Genomic DNA, 25,117 nt, shown 5'->3' with positions numbered 1-25,117 from the left:
GACAAACTTATTGAAGTTGATCAAAAGTGACATTTTTATTTAGAAAGAGTCCCAGAAAAAGCTGGATCAATGTTTCTATAACAATGTTAAAAGAGATAGTTCCCCCCAAAATGAAAATGTACTTATATTTGCTCTCCCTCCTGTGGTTTCAAATCTTTATGAGTTTGAACACAAAACAAGATATTGTGAAGAATGTGGAAATCATTCATTGTAGGAAAAACATACTATAGACCATTTTAGATGGATGTAAACAAAAACTATGGTCCCAACATATTTCCTGTTTTACATTTTTAATTTAAATAGCTTCTGAGAATCCAAAAGAGACACATATTTATAAACAATATTATGACAGCTCTTTTAATGTTATGATTGAATTGCCTCTTGTTACAGTTTTGAAATAATTTGATAACAAGCAGGAAATGTTCATTGGCCAATGACATGAACACATTGAAATGGTACAGAAGTCACAGGTTTCCAACATTGTTATTTATTATTTTTTGTGCGTTCCATTGATGAAATAATCTCAAACCGGTTTGGAACCAGTGAAGGGCGAGTAATTGATGACAGAATTTAAATTTATCATAAACATTTTTCATAATACATATTCCTTTAGCATCAAATCAGTATTTAAGAATGATTTCTGATGATGAAAGATCATGTGACCCTGAAGACTAGCTGAAAATCGAGATTTGTATAACTATTATTCTGTTTTAAACAGTTGATGTTAAAATAATTTATCTTAACAATTATACTATTTTTTTCGAATATTATATTTGTTAGCTTAAAGCACACAGAGCAATACAAAAAGCAACAACAACTATAAAGACAGAAAAAAGGCAAACAAAACAAAAAAACTTGTTTTTAAAACCATTGTTACATCAGTTCCTCCAGTTTTATACATAGGTTCACAATGTTATACATATATTTCTACGCCAGTGAGCACAGGCAATATGGTGATCATGCAAACAATGACAGGGTCATACCTTTAAACTGTTATCCTTGATATTTGACAGATAATTAAAAAAAGGTTTCCAGGTGGCTTCAAAGCCAGCAATGCTGTCTAAGTCTCTAAATGTAAAGTGCTAGAGAATTCTGAAAGCCAGGATTTAAAAAATGGTTTTGATGCCTTTTTCTATAGACAAAGAATAATTATTTTAGCTATCACCATTCCATGTTGAACAGCTTTTTTTCATTTGATGACTGTACCCTTGAAGTGCGTCAGACCAACCAAAAACAGCGATTGCTGGATCAGGGACGAGGTCACAAGAATAAGACTTAGAGTAAAATCTAAAAATTTCTACTTTTTTTGATCAAATAAACGCAGACTTCGTACTGAATTTTCCACAAAAAAATAACATGTTGCTGACCTAGGATTTAAAAAAATGAATTGTGTGCTGTATATGTTACTAAAACAATTATTATGCAGCATGCTAACTTATCGAGATTTTTTTAGAAACAATTCATAAAGTTTCTCTGATCATTTACACACCCTTGTGTTATTCTAAACCTGTTGAACATGAAATGAGAAATTGTACAGAATTTTCTTTCTCAATACTTTACATGCAGAATAAAAGGTTTTAGACTTCAGAGTCCACATTACATAATGTGTGGAAAATGGCATTCAGAACATTGTTCAAAATATCTTAATTTGTGTCTCACATAAAAAAAGAAATCAAGATTTGCACTGACATGAGGCTGAGAAAATGGTGAGAGAATAAAAAAAAGTTAAACGAACATGGGATGAATAAAATAATTGACTCTTGCTAGTTATTGCGACATGCGTTTGCTGTGGATATTTTCCGAGACCTGAGACTTATTAAAGCAATGCTTAAGAGTTTGGGAGTTTTCAAACCGAAGGCCGTCTTTAGAGTCTCCAGAGTGTGTTTCCGACATTCCAGTTGGGCTGTGATAAAATTGAAATGATTGAATTTGCATACTACTTATGCTAAAATGAGCATGTATGGGAAATGAGGGCACGGCCCTGATTGTTAAGACGGAGCGTTCGATCAATCACACACTTCTGAATGAAACATGGATTTCAGAAACGTGCTTGCTAGAGGCGAATGCCTAACAAAAGCCACCATTACCCTACTTGAGTCACATGGCTGGCAATATCGGTGGTCTGAGGACCCCTGGAGTTGGACTGTAAAACGTCGAATGAAGCTGAGGAAAAATGTACAGCTCCAGACAAAGGCCTGTTTGTTAGCGCTGACTGTTGTAGCACGCCAGCTCACCTCAGGTTTATGAATCAGGAAGTGCGTCTGGCTCACTAGGGGAGAAAAAAAGCTGACACTGCCTTATGCTGCCGAGTGGCCGCTTTTTCTGGCTAAATTCTCTGTGTTTGTAGGTGCGATCTTGCTCGCAACAGCAGGTCTTTGCGTTCAATTCATCTCACTCAACTCATATTGTTTTGTTCCCGCTTGATTGATGTGTCCTCTTCATAAGACGCTCATGTTCACATCAAAACACTCAATTTGTCTCACAGTATATTCATTCGTTTTGAAAATGCATGTTTTCATGATATATACATTGTCTACAAAGTCTATTGAAGGGATGGTTCCCTCAGAAATGTAAATACTGGCATCATTTACTCATTCTCAATGCATTCTCACACTATTTTACCTAAGGGTGTAATTTGACTGATTGTATCTTACTAGTTTGTGTTTAGTATGATTTGGTCACATCAGTTATGTTTAGGGACAGGGTTAGGTCCATGTTTTGTTTAGTTTTTTCTTTTAAAGAGCGTATTTTAGTAATAACGATGTGTTACAAAATCCTTACTACACTGTAAAACTCAAAAAGTTAAGGTAACTCAGACCATTTAAGGGAACCAATTGCAACAAACCATTGAAGTCCAAAAACTAATCCTAGTACTGTGAACTTACTCCATTTGAGTAAACGAAGCAATTTGAGGGGAGTAAAACCCAATAAATGGAGAGAACTCGATCCAACTGAGTACTGTAAAACCCAACAAGTTGTCAACTCAAACCGTTTGAGGAAACCGATTGCTAAAAACCATTTGAGTTAAAAATAAAACTAATTTATATGAGTACTGTGAACTTACTCCAATTAAGTTGCAGTAATGAGGTATTTCAATAACTCATTCCCTTCAACACTGAGTTCAAAACTCTTTTCAAATGAGTAGAATTAACTTTCAGTAAATTTAGAGTTAACTAGACTCATTTCATTTGATAAAGTTGACTATTGGGTTTTACAGTGTAGTCTGAGTCTATCAAATACGAACAGGTTGAGTAGGCTTGTGAAGGTGACACGCAAGATCATCAGTTTTAACCAAACTGGTCCAATGGTAATTTATCGTAATTAGGTCTTAAAGAGAGCTCAGGGTATCTAATGCACTCTGGATCACCCATTGTATTCAGTGTTTCAGCTGCAGCCACCAGGACATTGTCAACAGAATTCGAAATTATTTTATTATGGTGACTATTAGGTCATTATAGTCATTAAGATCATTAAAGTCCAGCGGGGAGGGAGATGCATCTAAAAATTGATTTATTGTATGTTTTATAGAAAAATTGGCGTGGTTTTATTTGGTATTATGGCACCTTGCTGTAGTTTTAGTTTCCCTAAATGGGAAGTCTGAGTCTGAAATAATAGAATGTATAAGAAATAATATATAGAGAATTAAGTCTGTAAAATTACAGAAAACGTACTGGTAGTTTATTGCAAGGTTTTGTACCATAATATACAACACCAATCCTGACAATATATCACTTTAAACTATTAACTACGTTAATAAAAGGGACCTTTTCAAACTTTTCAAGGTTAAAAGTAGATGGAAGAAATATCAAGGTCCAATAATGCGATTTAAATTCATAAATAAATGTGGAAAAAATAAAAACATGAATTACAAAATACAGAAAACTGCTAATTTATCGATATTTTTTACAGTGTAACCACTTTAATATGAGTACATAAAGTAGTGGTTCTTCTATGAAATCAGGATGTCAATCCTGAAGTATACTTTGGTATGTATGTTTGATACACTGTTAGAAATAAGTGTATCAAAGGTTCATTTTAGATACTTTAGGGGGCCTAATATATACCTTTGATGTAACATTATGGACCCATTAGGTACAATTACGTGCCTTTTGAAAAATTACTGCCCTAGAGACAGCTCCTGTATAATTTTATTTCTGAGAGTGTAGCACATATGTTTGAAATAAGTGACTTAGCCTACAATTTTGTAAAACATAAAATACGTTGCTCCTGTTAAGCTTCGAAGCACGTTTCAGATGACAATCTGGGCGCTGTCTACATTTTTGCCAATTTGAAATGTTACTTAGGTTACGTTTTATTGTACATTTCAGATACACAACCTTCTTGTACACATGAGAAGATGGGGCTTGTGGTACAGATCACATAGACCAGCACACCACTCCCTTAAACCTTTTACTAAACCCAACCAATAGTGTTTTATAAAAAAACAAATGTAGAAGAAAAAGGCACAGAGACCACACAGTTTTACCTTAATTTTACATTGCTTTTATGTCTATTGTGGAACTGTGTTTTTCCAGACTTATTATAAGTACAACACCGTACAAAGTGAGCTACCGACCAAACTGAAATGAGGTAAACATATTCGATTTCAATTCATGGACACTAAAGTTGTTCTGTGGTATTTATTTGGTGTGCCTGGAAAAATACTTTTTTGGTCAATAATATGTCTCTGTTAACACGTAAATATCATTAACCTGATATTTACCTTCTTGCTTGGTAGCACTGGTGCTCCAAAATTTAGTGCCCATCTACAATTTTAAGCAAGTGTGCTGTCTGATATTGCACAGATAATATTGTCATATAACTTATTATTTGCATATGTCATCTTAATAGTAATTTTTATGAGTTACAATAGTAGTTTAATCTTAGTGAATGCAAGCTATTTTGCAAGGGTATACACGGTGTTAAATTTTACATAGCTGCCAATTACATAGTTGATAGCATGGAATCTCAGTTTTGCAGTGAAAACAGGTCACACTGCAACAATTTATGCACTCGCACAAATGCTCCCAAATATATTTAGAGGTCACAATTTCGAGCCCTGGTTAGTGTGTTGGCGTCATACTGCCCCATCGTGTCCATTTTACTTAGAAATTTCAGTCAAGCGTAGTTTGTTGAAGTGAGTTTTTGCGCTTTCTCAAAAATGTAAGCTGAAGCACGTATTTGTAATGAGCCTGTTTTGAACTAAGTAGGGCCAAAACAAATCAAAGCACATGATCGAGTTGCAGAACTGCACATAACTGTGCTCTCGATAAAATTTGCATTAAAATGTTCTGCGGCCTAACTCAAAACTTGTATGACTTTTTTTCTTCTTCTGCAGAACACACTAATACATTTGTGTTTGTTTCTGTCAGACTGTTTTTAAGAGTGCACTGAAAGACGTGATACGTCATAAGCAATATTGTATGTGCTTTCCTGAATAAGGGTCAGACAGGTTTGAAATGAAATGAAAGTGAGTAAATGATGACAGAAATTTCATTTTGAGGCGAACTTCCTTTTATTATGTTGTATCACATACTGATTCTCTGATGGTTTAAAAATACTCTGTATCTATCAAAGATGTTTTACATGCTCAAAAAACAAATAAATCAATAAAGATAATTAAATGAATCCCCAAAATGTCATTGATAGTAGTTTTATTTTCATACTATAGCCCCATCAGTCAGATGTGTTGTCAGGATTTAGGAGCAATGGCAATCAGTGTTAAGCAATCTCTGAATTGATTAGCAATTTGCTGCTTGTCAGAGTAGGAAACCCCAGCAATCAGTATTCCTTGAACTTAGAGACTGAGCCAGGTTAGTGGTGCATGTTATTTCTTCCCCTGCAGCATGGGATTTTGGGAAGTAGTCAGTGGTAAACGGCAGGTGATAACCTGTGGCATGCTGCTGCACTACTGCCAGAGGTAAACATGTGTGGTTTTACTGGATTAAGAGTCTTGTTGGAGCAAATGCTGTAGTTTGGACACGTGGATTGATTTTTCCTTTGATGTTTCTGCTCGTGTCAATGTGAGCTGATTCAAAATGTTTGCCGTGTATAATTCTACTTCACATTATTGACATTTGGCTGTTATAAAAAAAAGAAGATAAATACAGCAATTGTTAACATTTTAAATTAATAATAATTAAATAATAAAATTAAAAAGGTTTAACTAAATAATTAAATAAACTGTTTAAATAAATAATATATAAATCATTTTAAGTAGCTGATCCTGTGCTTCGTTATTTTTAATTATCACTGCCATTCAGTTATTAACAATCGATCCAGTTATTATTATAATAATTGTATATTATGTATTATATATTAATATAATATAATCGTATTTAATTGTGTATAATTATTATATATACTATTATATATTATAATAAACTTGTATTATTTATGAATAGACAGTTCAAAAGAGCAGAAGATAGAAGTAAACTTATTTTGTAACCTTATAAATGTCTGCATCTTTGGATTAATTCTTTTAATGCATATTATTTAAATAGTATCACTTCTTTCATATGTTTTTATATTTTAACATTGATAATTATAAGATCAATTCTTTGAGTCTTTGAATTCTTTGAGCCTAAATTTCTTAGGTAGTGAATCAGAATAATAATTTGTAAAAGATCATGTGACTTCATGCTAAACATTAATTTATGACATCACAGGAATGAATTCTAATTTAAAATATGAAAAATTGCAGTCATATTTGATCATATATTAATTTTCTTAAAAGGTCTTAAAATATCTTAAATATCAAAAATAAAATTGTAGGCCTTAAAAGTCTTAAATTCACTGAAATATTGTGTTGTGTGTCTTAAATCATTTTAAACTGGTCTTAATTTTGCTTTACCCAAGTAAAGCTACCCAGCCGGGCCGACATCTATCCAATCACTAACAATCCATCTAAATAAAATCAGGGAAAGAAGAACAGTTCCTCATGATAATACAAAATCTATTTACAGAAGTAAGAGAGAGTAGAGATAATATTTATAAATAGGCATAAAATGTAAGGGTTTAAAAGAGAAACACTTGATATTAAATAGTAGTTATACTCAATCAATTTGGAAAAAAAGCCAACAAATATATAATTTTGATTAATTATGTAATTGCCTCCATAATAAATATACTTTTAACAATGTTTAACTTGTCATTTATTTAAAAAAATAAATAAATAAGAATTTTATGTGTATACAACTAGAGTTTTTTTGTTTTGACACATTTCAAGAAATACAGTGCTCAGCATATGTAAGTACACCCCTCACAATTCTGTTTTAGAATAATATATTTAATAATTTATATGTTATAGAAAAAAATATTAAATATAAATTTAAAAAAGAGGAAAAATCAAGAAAAGCTAAATTTTCTTGAAATTTTGTAAGTGTTTATTTTTTGTAATATTTTGCTTGAATTTTATTGTATTTATCCTTCAATTTCAAAAATATTCATTTTCAAAATGGGGTGTCCTCAATTATGCAGAGCACTGTACAGTAAGTAATTTTTTTTATGGCAAGCAAAAAAAAAATAATATATTGGCCCAACTGGGCCATGAGAAATAATCTGTTTAGTCAAAAGTGTTTAGTCCTGTAAGTCTGAAAATTCATTCATAATGGTCTTAAAAGGTCTTTTAAAGTCTTAAATTTGACTTTATGAAACCCTCAGAAACCCTGTAAATACCATTTCTACGAGTAGGGCGACTTCTTTCAAAAACATTAGCGTTAGACTAATCAAATATTCTCCTCATGTCACCTTATGATGCACAGTTTTTATCAGTAGTGACCAGACAGTCTTCCTAGTTTTGTACAGCACTGGCGTTTTGTTCATTTTGGCGGGTATAAATATGCCACAGCAATAATAAAGTCATGTGCTGTAGCATAATTGGCCCCAAGTCAATGACATTAATATCCCGAAAGCTTTTTTCTAATGACAGTGAAAGGCAAATATGTTGAGCTGTAGACTCTCACAACCTGCAAAATCAGCTTTATGCATATGTCTTAGGCAGCATTCTCAACCAATAAAGCATACACACAGCGGAACAGCTCTGACATTTAAACAGGGAGTGTTTACTGATTGTTCTCCGTGAAAGTTTGTGGTTTGGTGTGGGGAAAGTTGCGGCAGGGGATTCATAATCGTGTTCGTAAATCAAAGAGGTGACTTTTCCCCTTGTTTTATTTTATTTATTTATTTTTTTTCTTCAGGAGCTCTGCAGATTGAAAACAGCGAGGAATCAGACCAGGGCAAGTACGAATGTGTGGCTACGAACAGTGCCGGGACGCGTTATTCAGCTCCGGCTAATCTCTACGTGAGAGGTAAGAAACATGCTGCAGGTGCCGCCCCTATCAAAACAACTTCCTCCACAATGCTTCACACCTTGATTTTGACCGTGTTGCAATTTTGTTTTGACTTCCACACTTGCTGAACTTTGTCTGACATTTCAGAGCCAAGATAAACTAAAAGTTGTTGTCCTAATCTAGCCGGAAAACAAAACATTCCCGGCTCTATTTTGATTTCGTAGCAACAGAGGCACAAGTAAACATGCATATTTCTCGAAGCATTTGTTATGAGAGCGAGAAGACAAAAGGGTTTAACTGAAGGTTAGTGCCACCGAGGACACCTGCAGTATTAATATGTGGATTTACAGGTATAATGGTGTCGAGGCATTGTATGTGAAACAGAACTCTGGGAGCGCTCTTGTTATGAGTGTCAACCCCTTTAGCTCTTTCCATGCAGGTAATAACAGGGAGCTTATGGCAGGCTGCCAGTATGGCCTCTAGGTAGTGACGTTACGGTGCCACCCAGTAATTGTCACGCAAGAGATGAACACTAAGCCTTCTCATGCTTCCTGTCAAACAAACGGCCAAAAATGTTCCTTACAATGGGATTAAACTGCAGACGTCATCGTACGATCATGAGTGGTTGCTACGCGCTGTGTATAAACATTTTGCAAGTTAATAAAGGGATTACATTGTATTTGAACCTAAAATTGAACGTTATTTTGAACACTATATTTAATTAATTAATTGTTTTTACATTGTCAGCAGTACGGTAGGAATATGCTAGCTGTGTAGTCATGCAATCAGTCTAGTAAATCATAAATCATTGGTAAATCATGTTAGAAACTTGCTAGCAGAGTGCTAGCAAACAGTTTGGTAAATTATGTTTGAAATATGTTAGCAGCGAAGCTAAAACAGTAGTAGTTTGGCAAAACCATGCCAGAAACATGCTAGCAACAAACTAAAACATTAGCATAGTGGCATTGTGGCAACAAACAAAACAAACAAATACATTAGCATTGTGTTTAATCAATCAGTTTGTTATAAACATGTTAGCAACCAGGATAAAACATTAGTATTGTGGTAAATCGTGTTAGAAAATTGCTAGCAGAGTGCTAGCAAACAGTTTGGTAATTATGTTAGAAATATGTTAGCAGCATAGCTAAAACATTAGCATTTTGGTTATTAACGTTAGAAACATACTAGCAACAAGCTAAAACATTAGCATTGTGGCAACAAACAAAGACATTAGCATAGAGGTAAGCATGTTAAGCATAGTTCTAACAATCTGTTTGCTATGTTAGCAACCAAGATAAAGCATTACTAATGTGGTAAATTGTGTTATAAACTTGCTAGCATAGTGCTAGCAAACAGTTTGATAAATTATGTTAGAAATTTATTAGCATCAAAGCTAAAACATCAACATATTTGATAAATCATGTTAGAAACATGCTAGCAACAAAACAAAACATTGGAATTGTGGCAACAAACAAAAACATTAGCATTGTGGTTAATCATGTTAAGCATAGTTTGTTAAGTAAATTGTGTTAGAAACATGCTAGCATAGTGCTAGCAAACAGTTTGATAAATTATGTTAGAAATATGTTAGCAAGAAATCTAAAACATTAGTGTTGTGGTAAATCATGTTAAGATATGTTAGCAAACAACACCATTTGGAAATGTTTTTTGTAGTTTTTAGGAAATGTAGTTAAATCATAACCACAAATGACATCTAACATTTTGTTCTAAAAAACATAGCTGTAGTGGTTGTTGGTATACAAATGATAATCAGTGTTTGCAAAAACATAAGGTAACATTTCAGGCTTGAAACAAACCGATACGCTAAAACATGCTAACAGAGAGTGCTAACCTTACAAATATTAACATTAGAACATGTTTTTTGGTTTGTGGTTTTTCAGGTAAACCGTAATCACAAATGACATCTCATATCTGTAGTAAAACTGTTGGTATACAAATGCTAATAGGTGTGCCCCAACAAACAAGGTAAAACCTCATGCCTGCAACAAATTGATACTAACATACTAACAGTGTGTTAAAACATGTTAGAAACATTCAAACAGTGTTATATAAACCAGAAACGTGGTAATAATACATGCTAGCAATATGTTCTAGGACAAGCTAACAGTGTTAACCAAAGAGCATTATACACATGTAATTTTCTTGCTGTTGTTTTTGTTGGTTTTTTTTCTGAAACGAGACCTAGACAGGTTTTTGACAGAACTACTGAGCTTTTTGATTTGAAATATGAGGGGGACATGTTATTGACATGTTTTGAAAGATGAGTATTTACCTTTTTTTTTTTATCCGTTTGTTTAAGCCCACATTTTGCAACAAAGAAATGTAACCTGCACAGCCAAAATCTTAACAACACAAACAGGAACGTTCTGGAGCCACACCAACATCTAACTTCCTCAGAGTTGACAGGTGTATAATGGGTCTCCTTTATCCATCTGCTTGGGTGTGGGTGCACAGCGTCCTGCTGGAGTTCCTCAGCATCCCATCCTGCTCTTATTCAAATGGAGTGTCAAGATTTGAGTCTCTCTGTATTTTTCCACCAGTAAAATATTCACAAATGTCTTTTTCATGTTTTCTTCTTTCACATTTGTCTCTGTCTTTCAATTTCATCTTCGTCCTATCACCTGGTCAAACTCTCACCTCATCTCATAGTCATTCGAGAAGGTTGGTTCTTTTCACTCTTAACCACTTTTGCGTAAAAGCCAAGACTGTTTTAGGAACATTAGGATTATTGCCATTTTGACATAATTTTACAATACACACATTTTAAACCTTAACCTTTGATTTAAATAAGTATGTTAATGTATGATAAGGATGACTAAATGTACACGAAAAAACATCAAATATAAAATGAAACATATCAATAACTGAAGTTGTCATTTTTGCTTTACCTAAGCATAAAGACAGTATATGATGTATAAATAATTTTCTAATTAAACAATAGATGGTAATTTTTGATGTTTTAAATAATTAAAACATACAATTACATGTTTAAACATTATATAGTTTAAATTGTTATCTTCTTTCTATTAAATTGTATTTATAAATGCATTGTAAATATGCATTTATAATTAATTAATTAAAATCCTAATATTCCTAAAAATAAGCTTTACTATTCTTTTCAAAATTAAATATCTTGCTCTTTCCATTTGCTTGTGGAAGTAAAAAATGTGTATATGTGTACATTTATTTATTTTACAAAATATTTATCTACAGAAACCTTTTTGATTTAAATGATATGTTTTCTTTCATAGCAATAATTGTGACTAAGGTTTGTTATATTCAAAATGATTGCAATGCAGTCTATATTTTAGAGTTTTTAGCAATGCAATCTGCAATCAAAATCGCATTCCACTTTATTAGGTACGCCTTACCTAATAAAAGTAAAAGTAGTAAAAGTACCTGGTTAAGAACTGTCTTAATCTGTAATCTTAAACTGTTGCCTAGATTCAACAAGGTACTGGAAATATTGCTCAGAGATGTTGTTGATGCCAAATTCTGACCCCACCATCCGAATGTCGTAGAAGAAATCGAGACTCATCAGACCAGGCAACGTTCTTCCAATCTTCTATTGTCTAATTTTGGTGAGCCTATGCGAATTGTAGCCTCAGATTCCTGTTCTTAGCCGACAGGAATGGCACTCTGTGTGGTGTTCTGCTGCTGTAGCCCTTTCTATCAGCTCGACTCGGTCTAGCCATTCTCCTCTGACCTCTGGCATCAACAAGGCATTTGTGCCCACAGAACTGCCACTCACTGGATATTTTCTCTTTTTCGGACCATTCTCTATAAACACTAGAGATGCTTGTGTGTGAAAATCCCAGTAGATCAGCAGTGTCTGAAATACTCAGACCAACCCATCTGGCACCAACAACCATGGCTTGGTCAAAGTCACTGAAATTACCTTTCTTCCTCATTCTGATACTCAGTTTGAACTGCAGCTGACCGTCTTGACCATGTCTACATGCTTAAATGCATTGTGTTGCTGCCATGTGACTGGCTGATTATAAATTTGCGCTAACAAGCAGTTGGACAGGTGTACCTAATAAAGTGGCCGGTGAGTGTATGTCACAGAACAAATTCAAATTTTCTAATTTTAATGTTTTTATTATTATAATAACATGTAATAAAATTCAACTTTTGTTTTGGACTAAACAAATAAGCCAGATTGTTATAAGCCAACATTGTTCTTACAACGTATCTGTATAGTTAAGTAAATATATATAACACCCTTTATAATCTCACATTTCATCACAAAGACTTTTACAAAGCCAAAATAATAATAGTAACAACAACAACAACAGCAACAAAACGGAACATTCTGGAACGACACCAACAACTAACTTCCTCAGAGTTGACAGGTGCATAATGGCTCTCCTTTATCCATCTGTCCATCACAGCCAGGGTGTGGGTGCTTGTTTTTCCAAAGTGGTTCTGCAAAACAGCTAATCACGCTTTTCTCTTCAAGGGCGTTCAGCAGCAGAGCGTCCTGCCATCATTCTTCAGCTTCCCGTTCTGCTCATTTATCTGCTTGGGCTGGATGAGCTGAGTGTCAGACTGCCAGCCTGTCAGTGGATCTGTGTACAGTAGAGCCCTCCGCTAATATTGGCACTAATATATATATTTTAAGTTCGATTGTCTACAGAAGATTTGATTGAACAGATGGCTTAATGACTTGCCTAATTAACCTAATTTGCTTAGTTAACATAGTTAAGCATTTAAATCTGAATACTATATCTTGCAAACTAAATAACTAGTAAAATTGTATGTGCTGTCATCATGGCAACCACTAATGAAGTGAGTTATTAGAAGTTAGTTATTTACATGTTTAAAAATGTATTCTCGCCGTTGAACAGTACTTGAAAAATATTTTAAAAAAGAGAAATCAATTTCACTGGAGGGCTAATAATTTTGTCTTTACCTGAACCTTTGTTTGACCTTTTGGTCTTTTGCTCAAAATATGAATGCAAAACTAAGAAAATATCAAGAATATAGAAATAAAGTTTCTACTCTCATCCAAAAAAAAAAAAGAATCAATCATTTTTAGACCTTATTAAGACTTTTAACAAAGCGCTAAGGCTGCACAATGTATTGTTTTAGCATCGATTTCGCAATATGCAATAGGATCTACAATGTCAAGTTGGGATTACTGCTTTCAGAGAGGGAAAGAATATCTTAGTCAACATACAGTAAGTAATCAGCAAATGTTTTACCAGAACACGGTGGCTCAGTCGGTAGAACTGTCACCTCATAACAAGAAGGTCGCTGGTTCAAGCCCCGGGTCTGTTGGCATTTCTGTGTGGAGTTTGCACGTTCTGTCCGTGTTCACGTGGGTTTCCTCTAATTGTAAAACTATAGAATAAATAATAATCAAAAAAATAAAAAATAAAATAATCAAAACATGTTAGATTAGCATAGTTTATAATGTTTGTAATATTTGGAAGAAAAAGTTATAAACACATACATACACATTACATATTTTGTTAGTGTTGTTGCAGTTTGTGGAAACCAATTTTACTGTATTTTAATCATATAATAATAATAATGCTATTTTTGTTTTAATATTTATTTTTCATTTTCAAACTAATTGCAAATTCATTTAAAACAATTCTCTATTTATTTATTTTTTTGATTAAAAAAAACTTTTTGTTCATAGATGCTGTCAATTATAGTTCTCAGAATAAAAACAAAAAATCTGGCAGGTCACACTTGCCAAAAAAAATTCACAATCGTCCAATAAAATTGTAATCGGTGCATCTCTATTTATTACATTTTACACAGATACGCTCCCCTAAAAATCATCCCAATTATTGCAGAATTCTTTCCAAAGAGAGCTATTCAAGTCATCTGATAAAATCACAATTTATTTACGCTGTAAAAAAATCCCTAAATTAGCAAGTTTTTTGTATTTTGCGATTAATGATTTTTATTTTTATTTGATTTATTTTGCTTTGAATTGCATTATGGGACCTTGATCTTTCAACAACTTTTACCCTTGAGAAAGATACTTTTATTACTATTTTAAATAGTTTAAAGTGAATTATTGTCTGGGTTGGTGTTGTATATTATGGCACAAAAGCCTTGTAATAAACAGCATTTCTGTAATTTTACAGTCTTAAGCTTATTGCACACTGCTTACGAAACTTTCGTCTGTCATGAAAAATTTGATTTTACATTTTTTTGCATCCGAAAAAGTGATTTGAGAGGCCTTTTCAGTTTAGAGTCACCGTACAAGCTAAAGGCAAAAGACAAAATGTTATCACTTGAGCCACGAATTATGGCGCAAACAGTGCATAATATAAGACAGATTATGGCTGGCAGTTGCTGGATTCAGTGACTGGCACACCTGTCACCTACTGCTGTCTGGGGTGTGTGTCCATACGTACTACCCATAGACATTATAAAAGAAAGACAACTCATGGTCCGCTATGGTCTGTTGCTCCGATATGTCAATGCGGCCGCCATCTATTGTAATATCTATAGGCACTGCCATTCTCTGTTCAAGATTTCTTTATGTACGTAAATGTGTGAAATATCACAAGCAATGTATTAAAATTCCACTGATTTCCTGAAATAAACTTTGCATTTAATAATGTAGCACAGCTCTTTGATAATGAGCAGAACTCTCCTTCCTCTCCATGCAGTATTGGATGAACACAATATGTAGATTATTCCTCTTTTTTCTACGTTGGAGAAGAGAGGAGAACACTGCTTGAACGGAAATGTTGTGTGTGTGTTTTTTCCCCGAATAGACTAATTAATACACATTGGACTCAATGTGCAAGGTTTGTGTACCTGACAATTTTTTTGGATATGAATACAAAAAAAACACATACAATAATTATGGACTTAAGTGTGCAAAGACCTTAATTTCTCTATATATTATTTTGTATACATTATATTATTTGAAATGTCAATAAGTCACTTTGTAGAGTTGAATTTTCAACATCAAAACTCAACAGAGCAGAGAAGAAGGTCCCATAATGCAATTCACAACCATAAATAAATGGAAACAGATCTATTTTACAGTGTATTTGCAGAAAAACAAACCCTACAGCCTTCTTTGCTCATATTTACAGTACCAAGGGTGCCAGTATTAGCGTAGGCCTCTGTATTCAACAGCTGCTTTCTTTTCCAGCACTTCAGCAGTTTTCAGAAAGCTGTCTAAATGCTCTACGAGTGTCTCTGTCCGTCCGTCTAAGATACAGTAGGAGCAGATCACCAGGAGAATCGCAGTCATGTGTACAGCCTGTATATGTGAATGCTCATTTGTCAGTCGCTTATTCCATAGTGAAACTTTGTCAAGCGCTGTCTGCTCTCCTTCCTTCCTCTGCTCCCCAATCTGACAGCAAATCAAACCACTGTCACACACTTCACACCCGCCGCTCTGTTTATTATGTCTTCGTGTGTGTGAATCTGTCTACTTTTATACAGTGTTTAAGGACATTTTAATATGGCTAATGCACCTCAGTCTGATAGTTTGGTGTTGTAGTGTTACACTGGCAGTCCTAACAAGCCTTTAACTGACATCATCATCTATCATGTGTCAATGTGTGGCAGAATGTGGCCCAAGGCTCTTTTAGATGATCTCTCCATGGCCTTCTCTGCCTGGCTGGAGATACGGTTATGAATGCTCACATGCATGCAGAGACAGCTGTCAGAAAATCTTTCCGAATTGTCGGAATAGTTTGCGGGCTATGTTACTTCTCCGACATATGTGCGGAAAATGTTAATATGCCAGTCATTCTTGTTTTTTTCTTTCTTTTTTTGCTTTTTAAAACAAAAGTTTAGTGTTACTGTTAATTAATTTCTTGCAACTGACAATATATTTCTCACAATTACTTTTATAATATAATAAATATAATAATAAATATGTAGACAGACAGAAAGACAGATAGATAGATAGATAGATAGATAGATAGATAGATAGATAGATAGATAGATAGATAGATAGATAGATAGATAGATAGATAGATAGATAGATAGATAGATAGATAGATAGATAGATAGATAATTTCTGATTAAATTGTTAATTTATAGATGTAAATGATTGATTATTAATTGTTTATTTCTATTCTGCCTTATAAATAAATACTACGTAGTTCAAATAGAATTTTCTAGATAGAATAGACTGATGAAACGTAACTATTTTACGTTTTGTCAGTTTAGTGGCTAATTTGTACAAATTCGTACATTCAGTTCAGTCGTAATTTTTTTTTACAATTTTTAAAAAGATGTGTGGCACCCAACCCCGCCCCTAAACCCAACTGTCATTGTGGGGATAAGCAAATTGTACTAAATTGTACGAATGAGATTGTACGAATTCATACGAATTAGCCACTAAATCAAAAAGTTACGAATTGCCATGAGACGAGAGACGGGTTGGATAGAACTGTTTAATCAAGTCAAAATACAATTCAATTCAAAATACAATTTGATTTCAAACGACAATTGTAAGATTTTAAAAAGTCTCAGATATTCATATGAACATTGCATTTTCATTTTATTTCCCTTTGCTTTTGGAAATTAGATGTGAGAACCTTTTTAATTAAATACCATTTCATTTATAAATATATATTTAATTTGAATTTCATTACATTATTTATTGTTATATAATTAATAATATATTCAAAATTATTAAAAAAGATTATTTATTACTACTTAATCTATTGACCTTACAGTATATCACACTGTATATAACACACATTACTCTCATAATGGTGTAATATAAATGGTTTAATATTAATTCAATTAATGGTTAATTATAAATTTATCTCACAATTAAAGGGGCAGTAAAATGAGTAATTTACTCTCTTTAGTTGGTTGCAAATACTTAAGAGTTTCTTTATTTTGTTGAATACTTAAGAAGATATTTTGAAGAAAGCTGAAAACCTGTAACCATTAACTTCCTCAGTAGGAGAAGCAAATACTATGGAAGTCAATGATTACAAGTTTTAAGCATTCTTTAAAGAATCTTATTTTGTATCAGTAAACACTTTTTAAAAATATATTATTTAAAAATATATATTTTTATTAAGAACTACTGAATATATTGGAAAATATTTTAAAATGTATTTCAACAGCAGAAATCATTCAAGTATGCTGATTTATTGTCATTATCAACGTTGAAAACTGTAAAAACTGCATAATTTGAAGGATTAATTGATGAAAAACAGCATTTTTGGAACATTTTAACATTTGAACTTTAAACATTATGTATATATTTACTTTTACTATTTATCTATAAATAAAATTAGTCTATTTCTTTAATAAATTATGTACTAACCTCAAAATGATACTTTTTAAATGTAATAATTCACCCAAAAATACAAATCATTTTGTTGGTAATTTATCCACCCCCAGGTCATCCAAGCACTTGGTGAATTTTTTCTTCAGTACAACATTGACTGTTTTTTTTCCTTTGGCATATTTAGTTTCAGGTGAAAAAAAATCAAAGACAATGTCTAAAGAGTAAAAAAAAACAATTAACACTTTATTCTTGAAGATGCATTTAATGTTATTCTGAAGAAAAACAAGTCACCTACATTTTGCATGCCCTTTGGGTGAGTAAATTGCCATAAAATGTTCATTTCTGGATGAAATCTGCATTTAAAACTGAATATTGTCTTGAGCCACATTCACACCACAGGATGCCAGTTTGTCATTATGGATGTCAGGCTTGTTTTAGAATAATACAGTGTATTTACATAGAATGTTATTAATATAAGCAACATCTGCTTTCTCTTACTGAACTGACTCCCTTAAATGAATAACTATCATTAACCTTTATTAACCCGAGTGTGTTCCCTATAGACAAGGAGTGATAAATTGCTTAAATGTCTTTTACATTCACCTTATAATAGGCCTGTATTAAACTTTAACATTGTGGATGTTACTGCGATATGTATGAAATACTATAGAATGTCTGACTTTTCTGTGAATGTTATGCTTTTGTGTCTGTCTTTTTAAGATTTCCACTGTTTCTTTTTTTTTTCTCTAACCGCCATGAAATTGTTCTCAAATGTCTATTCATGTTCTCTTGTTTTCCATTTGTCTCTGTCTTTCAATTTCATCTCCATTAAATCACCCGGTCAAACTCTCACCTCATCTCATAGACCCTCGAGGAGGTTGGTTCTTTTCACTCTTAACCGCCGCTTGCAGACCCCAACCTGGATCCATCTTTAATCAGAGACCCTTGTTATCAATCCCACTCCCTGCGTTATGCCGCCCCTCACCTTTGTGTTCAGGCTGAATGTGTTGTGTCAGGTGACTTGCATGAGCTTGCATTAAAAGATATTCATATTCAATTCAATGTTTTATTTCATTCACGCTAGTTGCTATCTGTGTCAATCCCGCAATTTAATTTAATTTAATTTAATTTAATTTAATTTAATTTAATTTAATTTAATTTAATTTAATTTAATTTTAAAATACATAGGTGTTTGTGAGGTTTAAGTGTTTTTCCCCACATTGCATGTATGTTTTGTCCCATGAAAAGGACTCCTGTACCCAATTTGGGGTGCGTTTCCGAAAACACTTTGAAAACATTTATGCCATTTTGAACCCAGCCGTGTCTCATGACGAAAGCTATAGGTGACCTGTTATTTAAAAGCGGAATTAACTTTATGTTAAATGATTTATATATGAGATTAGAATAAGTGATAGCTTAGTGATTTTGTATGGAATATTCTCAATAATATTCGTAAAGGAAACATATATAGGTCCTACGAGTGCATGTTTTTACCAAAACTAATATCGATTTTTTTTTTAAATGCATGTGCGTGTAAAACAATATAATAATTGATAAAATTATCAAATCATGAATGATAAAATTTTGGGGGTTTTATCTTAAGAAGTTACTCCACTCCATTTAGAGCATCACTATAGACGTTTTACATTATAACTAATGTGTTTCAAACGATAAATCTGCAACAGAAACGTTGGTTTTGGGAAACAATCCTCACAACATCGTTCTTTTCCCAAACGATGCATTGCACTATGATAGTTCAGCCGCGAGTTATGTCGTTAATTGGGAAACGCACCCCTGCTCACTATTTCATGAAGTCTTGAAGTCTTAGAATAGAGACATCATCAGTGTTTATTTTGACCGTTAATGCACTTGTCTTGTATTACCCACAACAATTTCCGTTCTTACATAACACAATTTCATTGTGTGTTCGTGTCCGTGTCCATTGTCATAGTTTGTCAGTGTCATAGGCTTCCCTGGAAATCAATTTGTATTTCTCAGATATGCTACTGCTACTGTAATTTCTTGGCAACAGCGGGCTTGAAGTATTTTGAATTTCACATAGCCTAATTCAAAGAAGAAGAAAAATGCTCAAGAGTCTATCGTTTTGCCTTTACAGTGCAAACATAATGAGGAGAATAACAAGCTTGGTCTTGGTGTCTATCTGAAAATAAAACGAGAGAACATAGTGGAGAATACAATTTCAGGAGGACCTGTGCAAAAACCAATTATTGCCTGTGCCATTTCTCCATAGACCGACACGAGGCAGCGGGTCATTAACACAAATTGGAAGAGTCTGTTTAATGTGCTGCTGTTTTATACTCCTGTTTTGGCAGAAAAAAAGCTTCTTTTTTTAAGCAGTTCAGCATTCGAATCCCGCCAGTGATGGCCACTAGGTATGATCCTTACACAATGGAGAGTGAAATGCATCCTGGAGTTTCCACCGATAACAGAATACCCTTTAAAAACGTTGATATTCTGATCCTCATGGATTAGTTCCTTGTACACAATGAGCTTTGCCTCATGCAGTCTAGTCAGTTTATGTCAAGGCAGGTTTGAATTCCGTTCAGACTCCACATTGATAGTTTTTCCCTCTGCTCCCCATCTCTGCACAGTGTCAGTAGGCTCCTTTCGGTCTCCATGGGAACCTCTTTTAATGTCAGGTTTATCTGCATATCAGAGGCTCACAAAGAGAGGGGCCTGCAAACAATACGTCTCCCACAAGGTCTTAGGCAGGTTCCCGAATCCAGGCAGGACTGAGCAACAACAGACCGGGGTCTCAGTGCCACCGGGCGATAAACTGACAGAGAAAACTCCACATCCTGCAATGCCTCAGCAAGGATGATTTTTTTTCTCTTCAAACCCACAATTCAATAAAGCTCCCCTTTGGCATGAATTTTAATGCCTCACTCTATAAGAAATACCATTACGATGCCTTCTTCACCCTTCCCCTGGCACGTATTGGTTTATCGGCCTCTTCTGCGCATATGTGTGAGCCACAGTATTGACTTCCTGCCTCCAGTTGTTAAGCTTCAGGCTTTAACAAATGGAAAAAATGACAGTTCGGTCTTTGAAGGGGATTTGTTTGACCTGTCAGCTCTACTCCATGCTAGTTTGTTCATGTTAGTGACATAGTGCCCCTGTATTCACACTAGAGACGTGGTAGTGACAATAGATTTCCCTCGTTTACCAAAGTTTGAATCCAAAGTTGGTGTAACTCTACAAAATAGCACCCTTTTTTAACACAAAACGAATGTTCTTCTTTCTGGTAGTACGACGAGTACCACCCCGTTTCTCCATCCCACCTACCAATCACGAGGTGATGCCAGGGGGCAGTGTTAACCTCACCTGCGTGGCAGTAGGTGCCCCGATGCCCTACGTCAAATGGATGACTGGTGAGGTGGAGCTCACCAAGGATGAGGAGATGCCTGTGGGACGCAATGTCTTGGAGCTCACCAACATCCGCCAGTCAACCAACTACACCTGCGTGGCTATATCATCCCTGGGAATGATCGAGGCAACGGCACAAGTGTCTGTCAAAGGTAAGATCCTTCATTGAACGCATTTATTTGAATGAATATTTGTTTGAAAGAATAATTCACGTCAAAGACTTTAGGCTGTTTCTGAAATGATTGTAAACTAAGATGGGGCAACCCCTGGTGCAGTAGTTCTGTAATCAACTTAAGGCGTAGGTGTCAAACTCAATTCCTGGAGGGCCGCATCTCTGCACAGTTTTGCAACTAAGTTAGATCAAGTGTGTTTGATTAGGGTTGGAGCAAACCTTTGCAGAGTTGCGGCCCTCCAGGAATTGAGTTTGAGACCTATGACTTAGGGTTATGTTGCTTTTGAGGAATGTAGTCATGGATGCTTATTACAGAAAAATCCTAACTTTAAAATCATGTCCTATCTGTTTGGTAATCAAGGTCATCTCAGTTAAAACCACAATTTAGACAAAATCTAAAGTGCGCTATCTTAACAGATAGGAAGATGGTATTGTATTAACTTTAGGGTAACCCAACTCATAATTGCGCTGTCCAACAGTGACATTACATTTATTGATGGTTAAAATTGAAGAACAAAGATGTTAAAGAATAGAAGAAACACTATTGTAGGTCCCTGAAGATGTGCTACATTATTGTATATTATTACAAATGTCAGGCATCGCAGACACATACTTTGTCAACTCTTTCTCGATCCCTCTCTTGGTCTTCAAGAACTTGGTCAGAACTTTCCAAATAGTATTTAATTTTCTACTGAAGTGAGCATCTTTTCAATTTCTGTGGCACAAAAATTAATATCTAGCCAGGTATATTTATGCATTTTGTTTAGGCTAAATCATTAGCAGCTTGTTCAGTGTTTGGTTACAGACCTGATAACAGAGATACTGTATGATTTTGCAAGATAGGATAAGAATCCAAAATTAATTTAAGATTTGCTTCTGCAATATAAATTTGCAAAAAAAAAAAGTTTTGACCTTAAAAAAATGAAAACTTTCTATAATACGCTCACAGGTAAACTTAATTTTCCACATTATTATTTGTCTTGAGCACAACTGAGCATTAATATCATTGGAAGTATACAATACTGACACAAGACAGGGGTAAACAAGTTTGATCCTCTTAATCAGACAGACTTGAACAAGCTAATTAAGGTCTGAGTGTTCCAATAAAGCTACATCCAAGGCCAGATCCAAACTGTGCAGAGCTGCAGCTCTCCGGGACTGAACTTGTCCACCTCTGATGTAAGAAATGATGGGGATGTTTGAAGTGCACATAACCTAGTGGGCTTTTGTTTTGGGGCACTTAAATGATTCTCGCATTCATTGTTGTCTGTGCTGTACAGACCGTCTGCAAGATGAAGCAGTATATGGACAGTGAAAGTGTCCTTTAAGCTTTAAACCATAAATGTGGATAGAGGGAAAATAAATAAAATCCATTTTGTAGATTTGCATAGTTCTGTAGACTCTGCAGACGCTATTATTTTACCCAAGACTTTGAAGAGGTTGTCAGAGAACAGAAAAAGTTATTTTCTAACTGCAGCCCCAAGGTTCTGACCAGCTGTTTGGTACGTCTGGCAAATACACACAAAGAAAAAAAACACGGACACTTGCTCTCTGTTGACTGAGCTTTAGGGACTTCCCACGTTTTTACTGTGGGCCCTGAGAAAATGAAAGGCTTTAGATTATTCTGAGCATGTGTTTACTCTGACCAGATGTCTGGAGCTGTATCAGTACGGTTGGTCCCACCAGACAACGCCAAGCTCTGCCAGACTCCGTTCCTCGTCATCATGGCTGCCTCTATTGATTGCACTTTGCACTTCACCGATCAATATGGACTCTGAGAATGTCACCAACATTTATTTGGAGTCCAGCCACAAATCTTAAAGACATAATGACGAGGAAGCCCAGTCTGCTGTTTTGTGAATCACCAGAACGCAAGCCAGGCTTTCTTCTTCCTCCCGCTGTCTTACTTTGCCTGTCTTTCTCTATTTTAAGAACACACCGCGTAGGCAGCCTAGCCTACATATACTGTCATTGGTTTCAGTTTCTTTCTTATTGTCTACTCCTCAGCTCTCCCAAAGCCTCCTACATCCCTGACTGTTACGGAAACCACAGCTACGAGTGTTACACTCACATGGGACTCTGGAAACCCTGAACCTGTGTCTTACTACATTATTCAATACCGGGCCAAGACTTCAGACACCAACTTTCAGGAAGTGGACGGTGTGGCCACCACACGTTACAGCATCGGCGGTCTCAGCCCATATTCAGAGTATGAGTTTCGTGTAATGGCGGTCAACAACATTGGTCGTGGGCCCCCTAGTGAACCCGTTGAAACACGAACAGGTGAACAGGCACCTTCCTCCCCACCGCTGCATGTTCAAGCACGAATGCTGAGTGCCAGCACTATGTTGGTGCAATGGGAACCACCAGAGGAACCTAATGGTCAGATCAGAGGTTATCGGATTTACTACACATCTGACCTGGATGCACCTCTCAGCGCCTGGCAGAAACACAACACCGACGATAGCCGTCTCACCACTATCTCCAGCTTGACCACCGGCATCACCTACAGCCTACGGGTGCTGGGCTTCACATCTGTAGGGGATGGACCACCATCCGATGTGTTACAGGTCAAGACACAGCAGGGAGGTGAATATGGCAATAATGAGTAATACATTAGTGCTTTTACGGGGCAACCAATTAAGTAAAGTTAAGTAAATTTGTTTATGCAAAATAAACATTTTATGATTTTTTCATTTTTGCTTTTAAATAAAGTAAATCATATTTTATTGATTTTAATATTTCTGTCTGTAATGTTTTAGTTACTTTGTTTTATTATTTTATATTACTTCATATAATTATATAAGCTTTTATAGATTTTTTTATAAACTAATATAATTGTGTCTATATCGTTGACAAATCACACAAAAAAATTCAATTAAACAGTTACTATAAGTTACTGTATTATCTTCACATTGCATTTATGTTTACTCCTTACTTTTCAGTCATTGTTGTCATTGACTGAGGTGGTTAAAATAAGTGCTTTGAAATATGCGAAACATACTGCTTCATAAAAGAAGGGCTCACGTTTAAGCCAAAAGAACGCATGCATATTTTCTTAATACTTCAGTTAAACCAAAAGACTGATGAAAACATGGAATATTTTCAAAATAGGTGATGTATGAGATGATGTGCTTTACGTAAAGTGGAACAGGCGGTCAACGTACCGGCTTCCATATGCTTATTTGGCAGTATATAAAGCCTAAGATTTAGGCGAAAAACATTATACATTATGCAGCAACTTTTCAATATTAAATCAAGCCAAAAAATTATATATGATAATTGAAGATAAAGTAAAGTAAAGATAAAGCACCTAACAAGGTGTCTGTGCATTCATTCCCATGGATCGTTTTCCCCCATGACATAAACAAAGTCAATACTTGTATAAAAGTAAATACTTGTATAAAATGTAATGTAATGCAATTAATATTACCAGGTTTATTTGCAACGATTAAAAACATTTAAATATCATTATCAAGTAAATTAATAATAATATTAACTCTTTACACTCAATTATTAAATAATGTAAATGTGTAAATATTTTTAAAATGTAGGAAATTGTAGTTATTTTGACATTTAATTGTGCAATTTTAAAATTATGACAATAATTTTTTTTTTTTTTTTCACAGCACCAAAAAATTTTTTTCTTTCCCCCAGTGTGTATAAATTCACTAAATTATTGCTGATTATTGTTATGGAACATGTATTCAAATGTGCTTCAAACCTTTAACGTCAGTACTAGAAATGGATAGGGATAGACAAATACTTTTTAAAAAATGTTTGTTTCTGTTTTACGCGGTAAAAAAATATTTGCTTTACAATGCATAGTGGAGCAGGTGGTCAACCAACCGGCTTCCATTTGCTTATTTGGCAGTATATAAAGCCTAAGATTGGAATTTTTAAAGGTAAAAAAACTGTCAGAAAAAAATATGCACCAACTTTTTAATATTTAATAAAGCCAAAATTATTATTTTATTTTTCAAAAAGTAAAGATAAAGCACA

General features: G+C 34.4%; 1 protein-coding gene across 5 annotated transcripts in view; it reads left to right on the top strand.

Moving 5' to 3' along the window:
• Positions 1–25,117, top strand: part of ptprfb (protein tyrosine phosphatase receptor type Fb) — a 370,826-nt gene that overhangs the window by 223,414 nt on the left and 122,295 nt on the right. For all 5 annotated transcript variants that reach the window (XM_056473241.1, XM_056473264.1, XM_056473255.1 and 2 more), the window contains exons 6-8: positions 8,199–8,309; positions 20,826–21,095; positions 23,123–23,704. In XM_056473241.1, the coding sequence (XP_056329216.1) occupies positions 8,199–8,309; positions 20,826–21,095; positions 23,123–23,704 (963 nt within the window). The remainder of the gene's footprint in view (positions 1–8,198; positions 8,310–20,825; positions 21,096–23,122; positions 23,705–25,117) is intronic.

The sequence above is a fragment of the Danio aesculapii genome, chromosome 2, assembly GCF_903798145.1.
Source record: "Danio aesculapii chromosome 2, fDanAes4.1, whole genome shotgun sequence".
NCBI lineage: Eukaryota > Metazoa > Chordata > Actinopteri > Cypriniformes > Danionidae > Danio > Danio aesculapii.
This window is presented reverse-complemented; position numbering and strand designations above follow the sequence as displayed.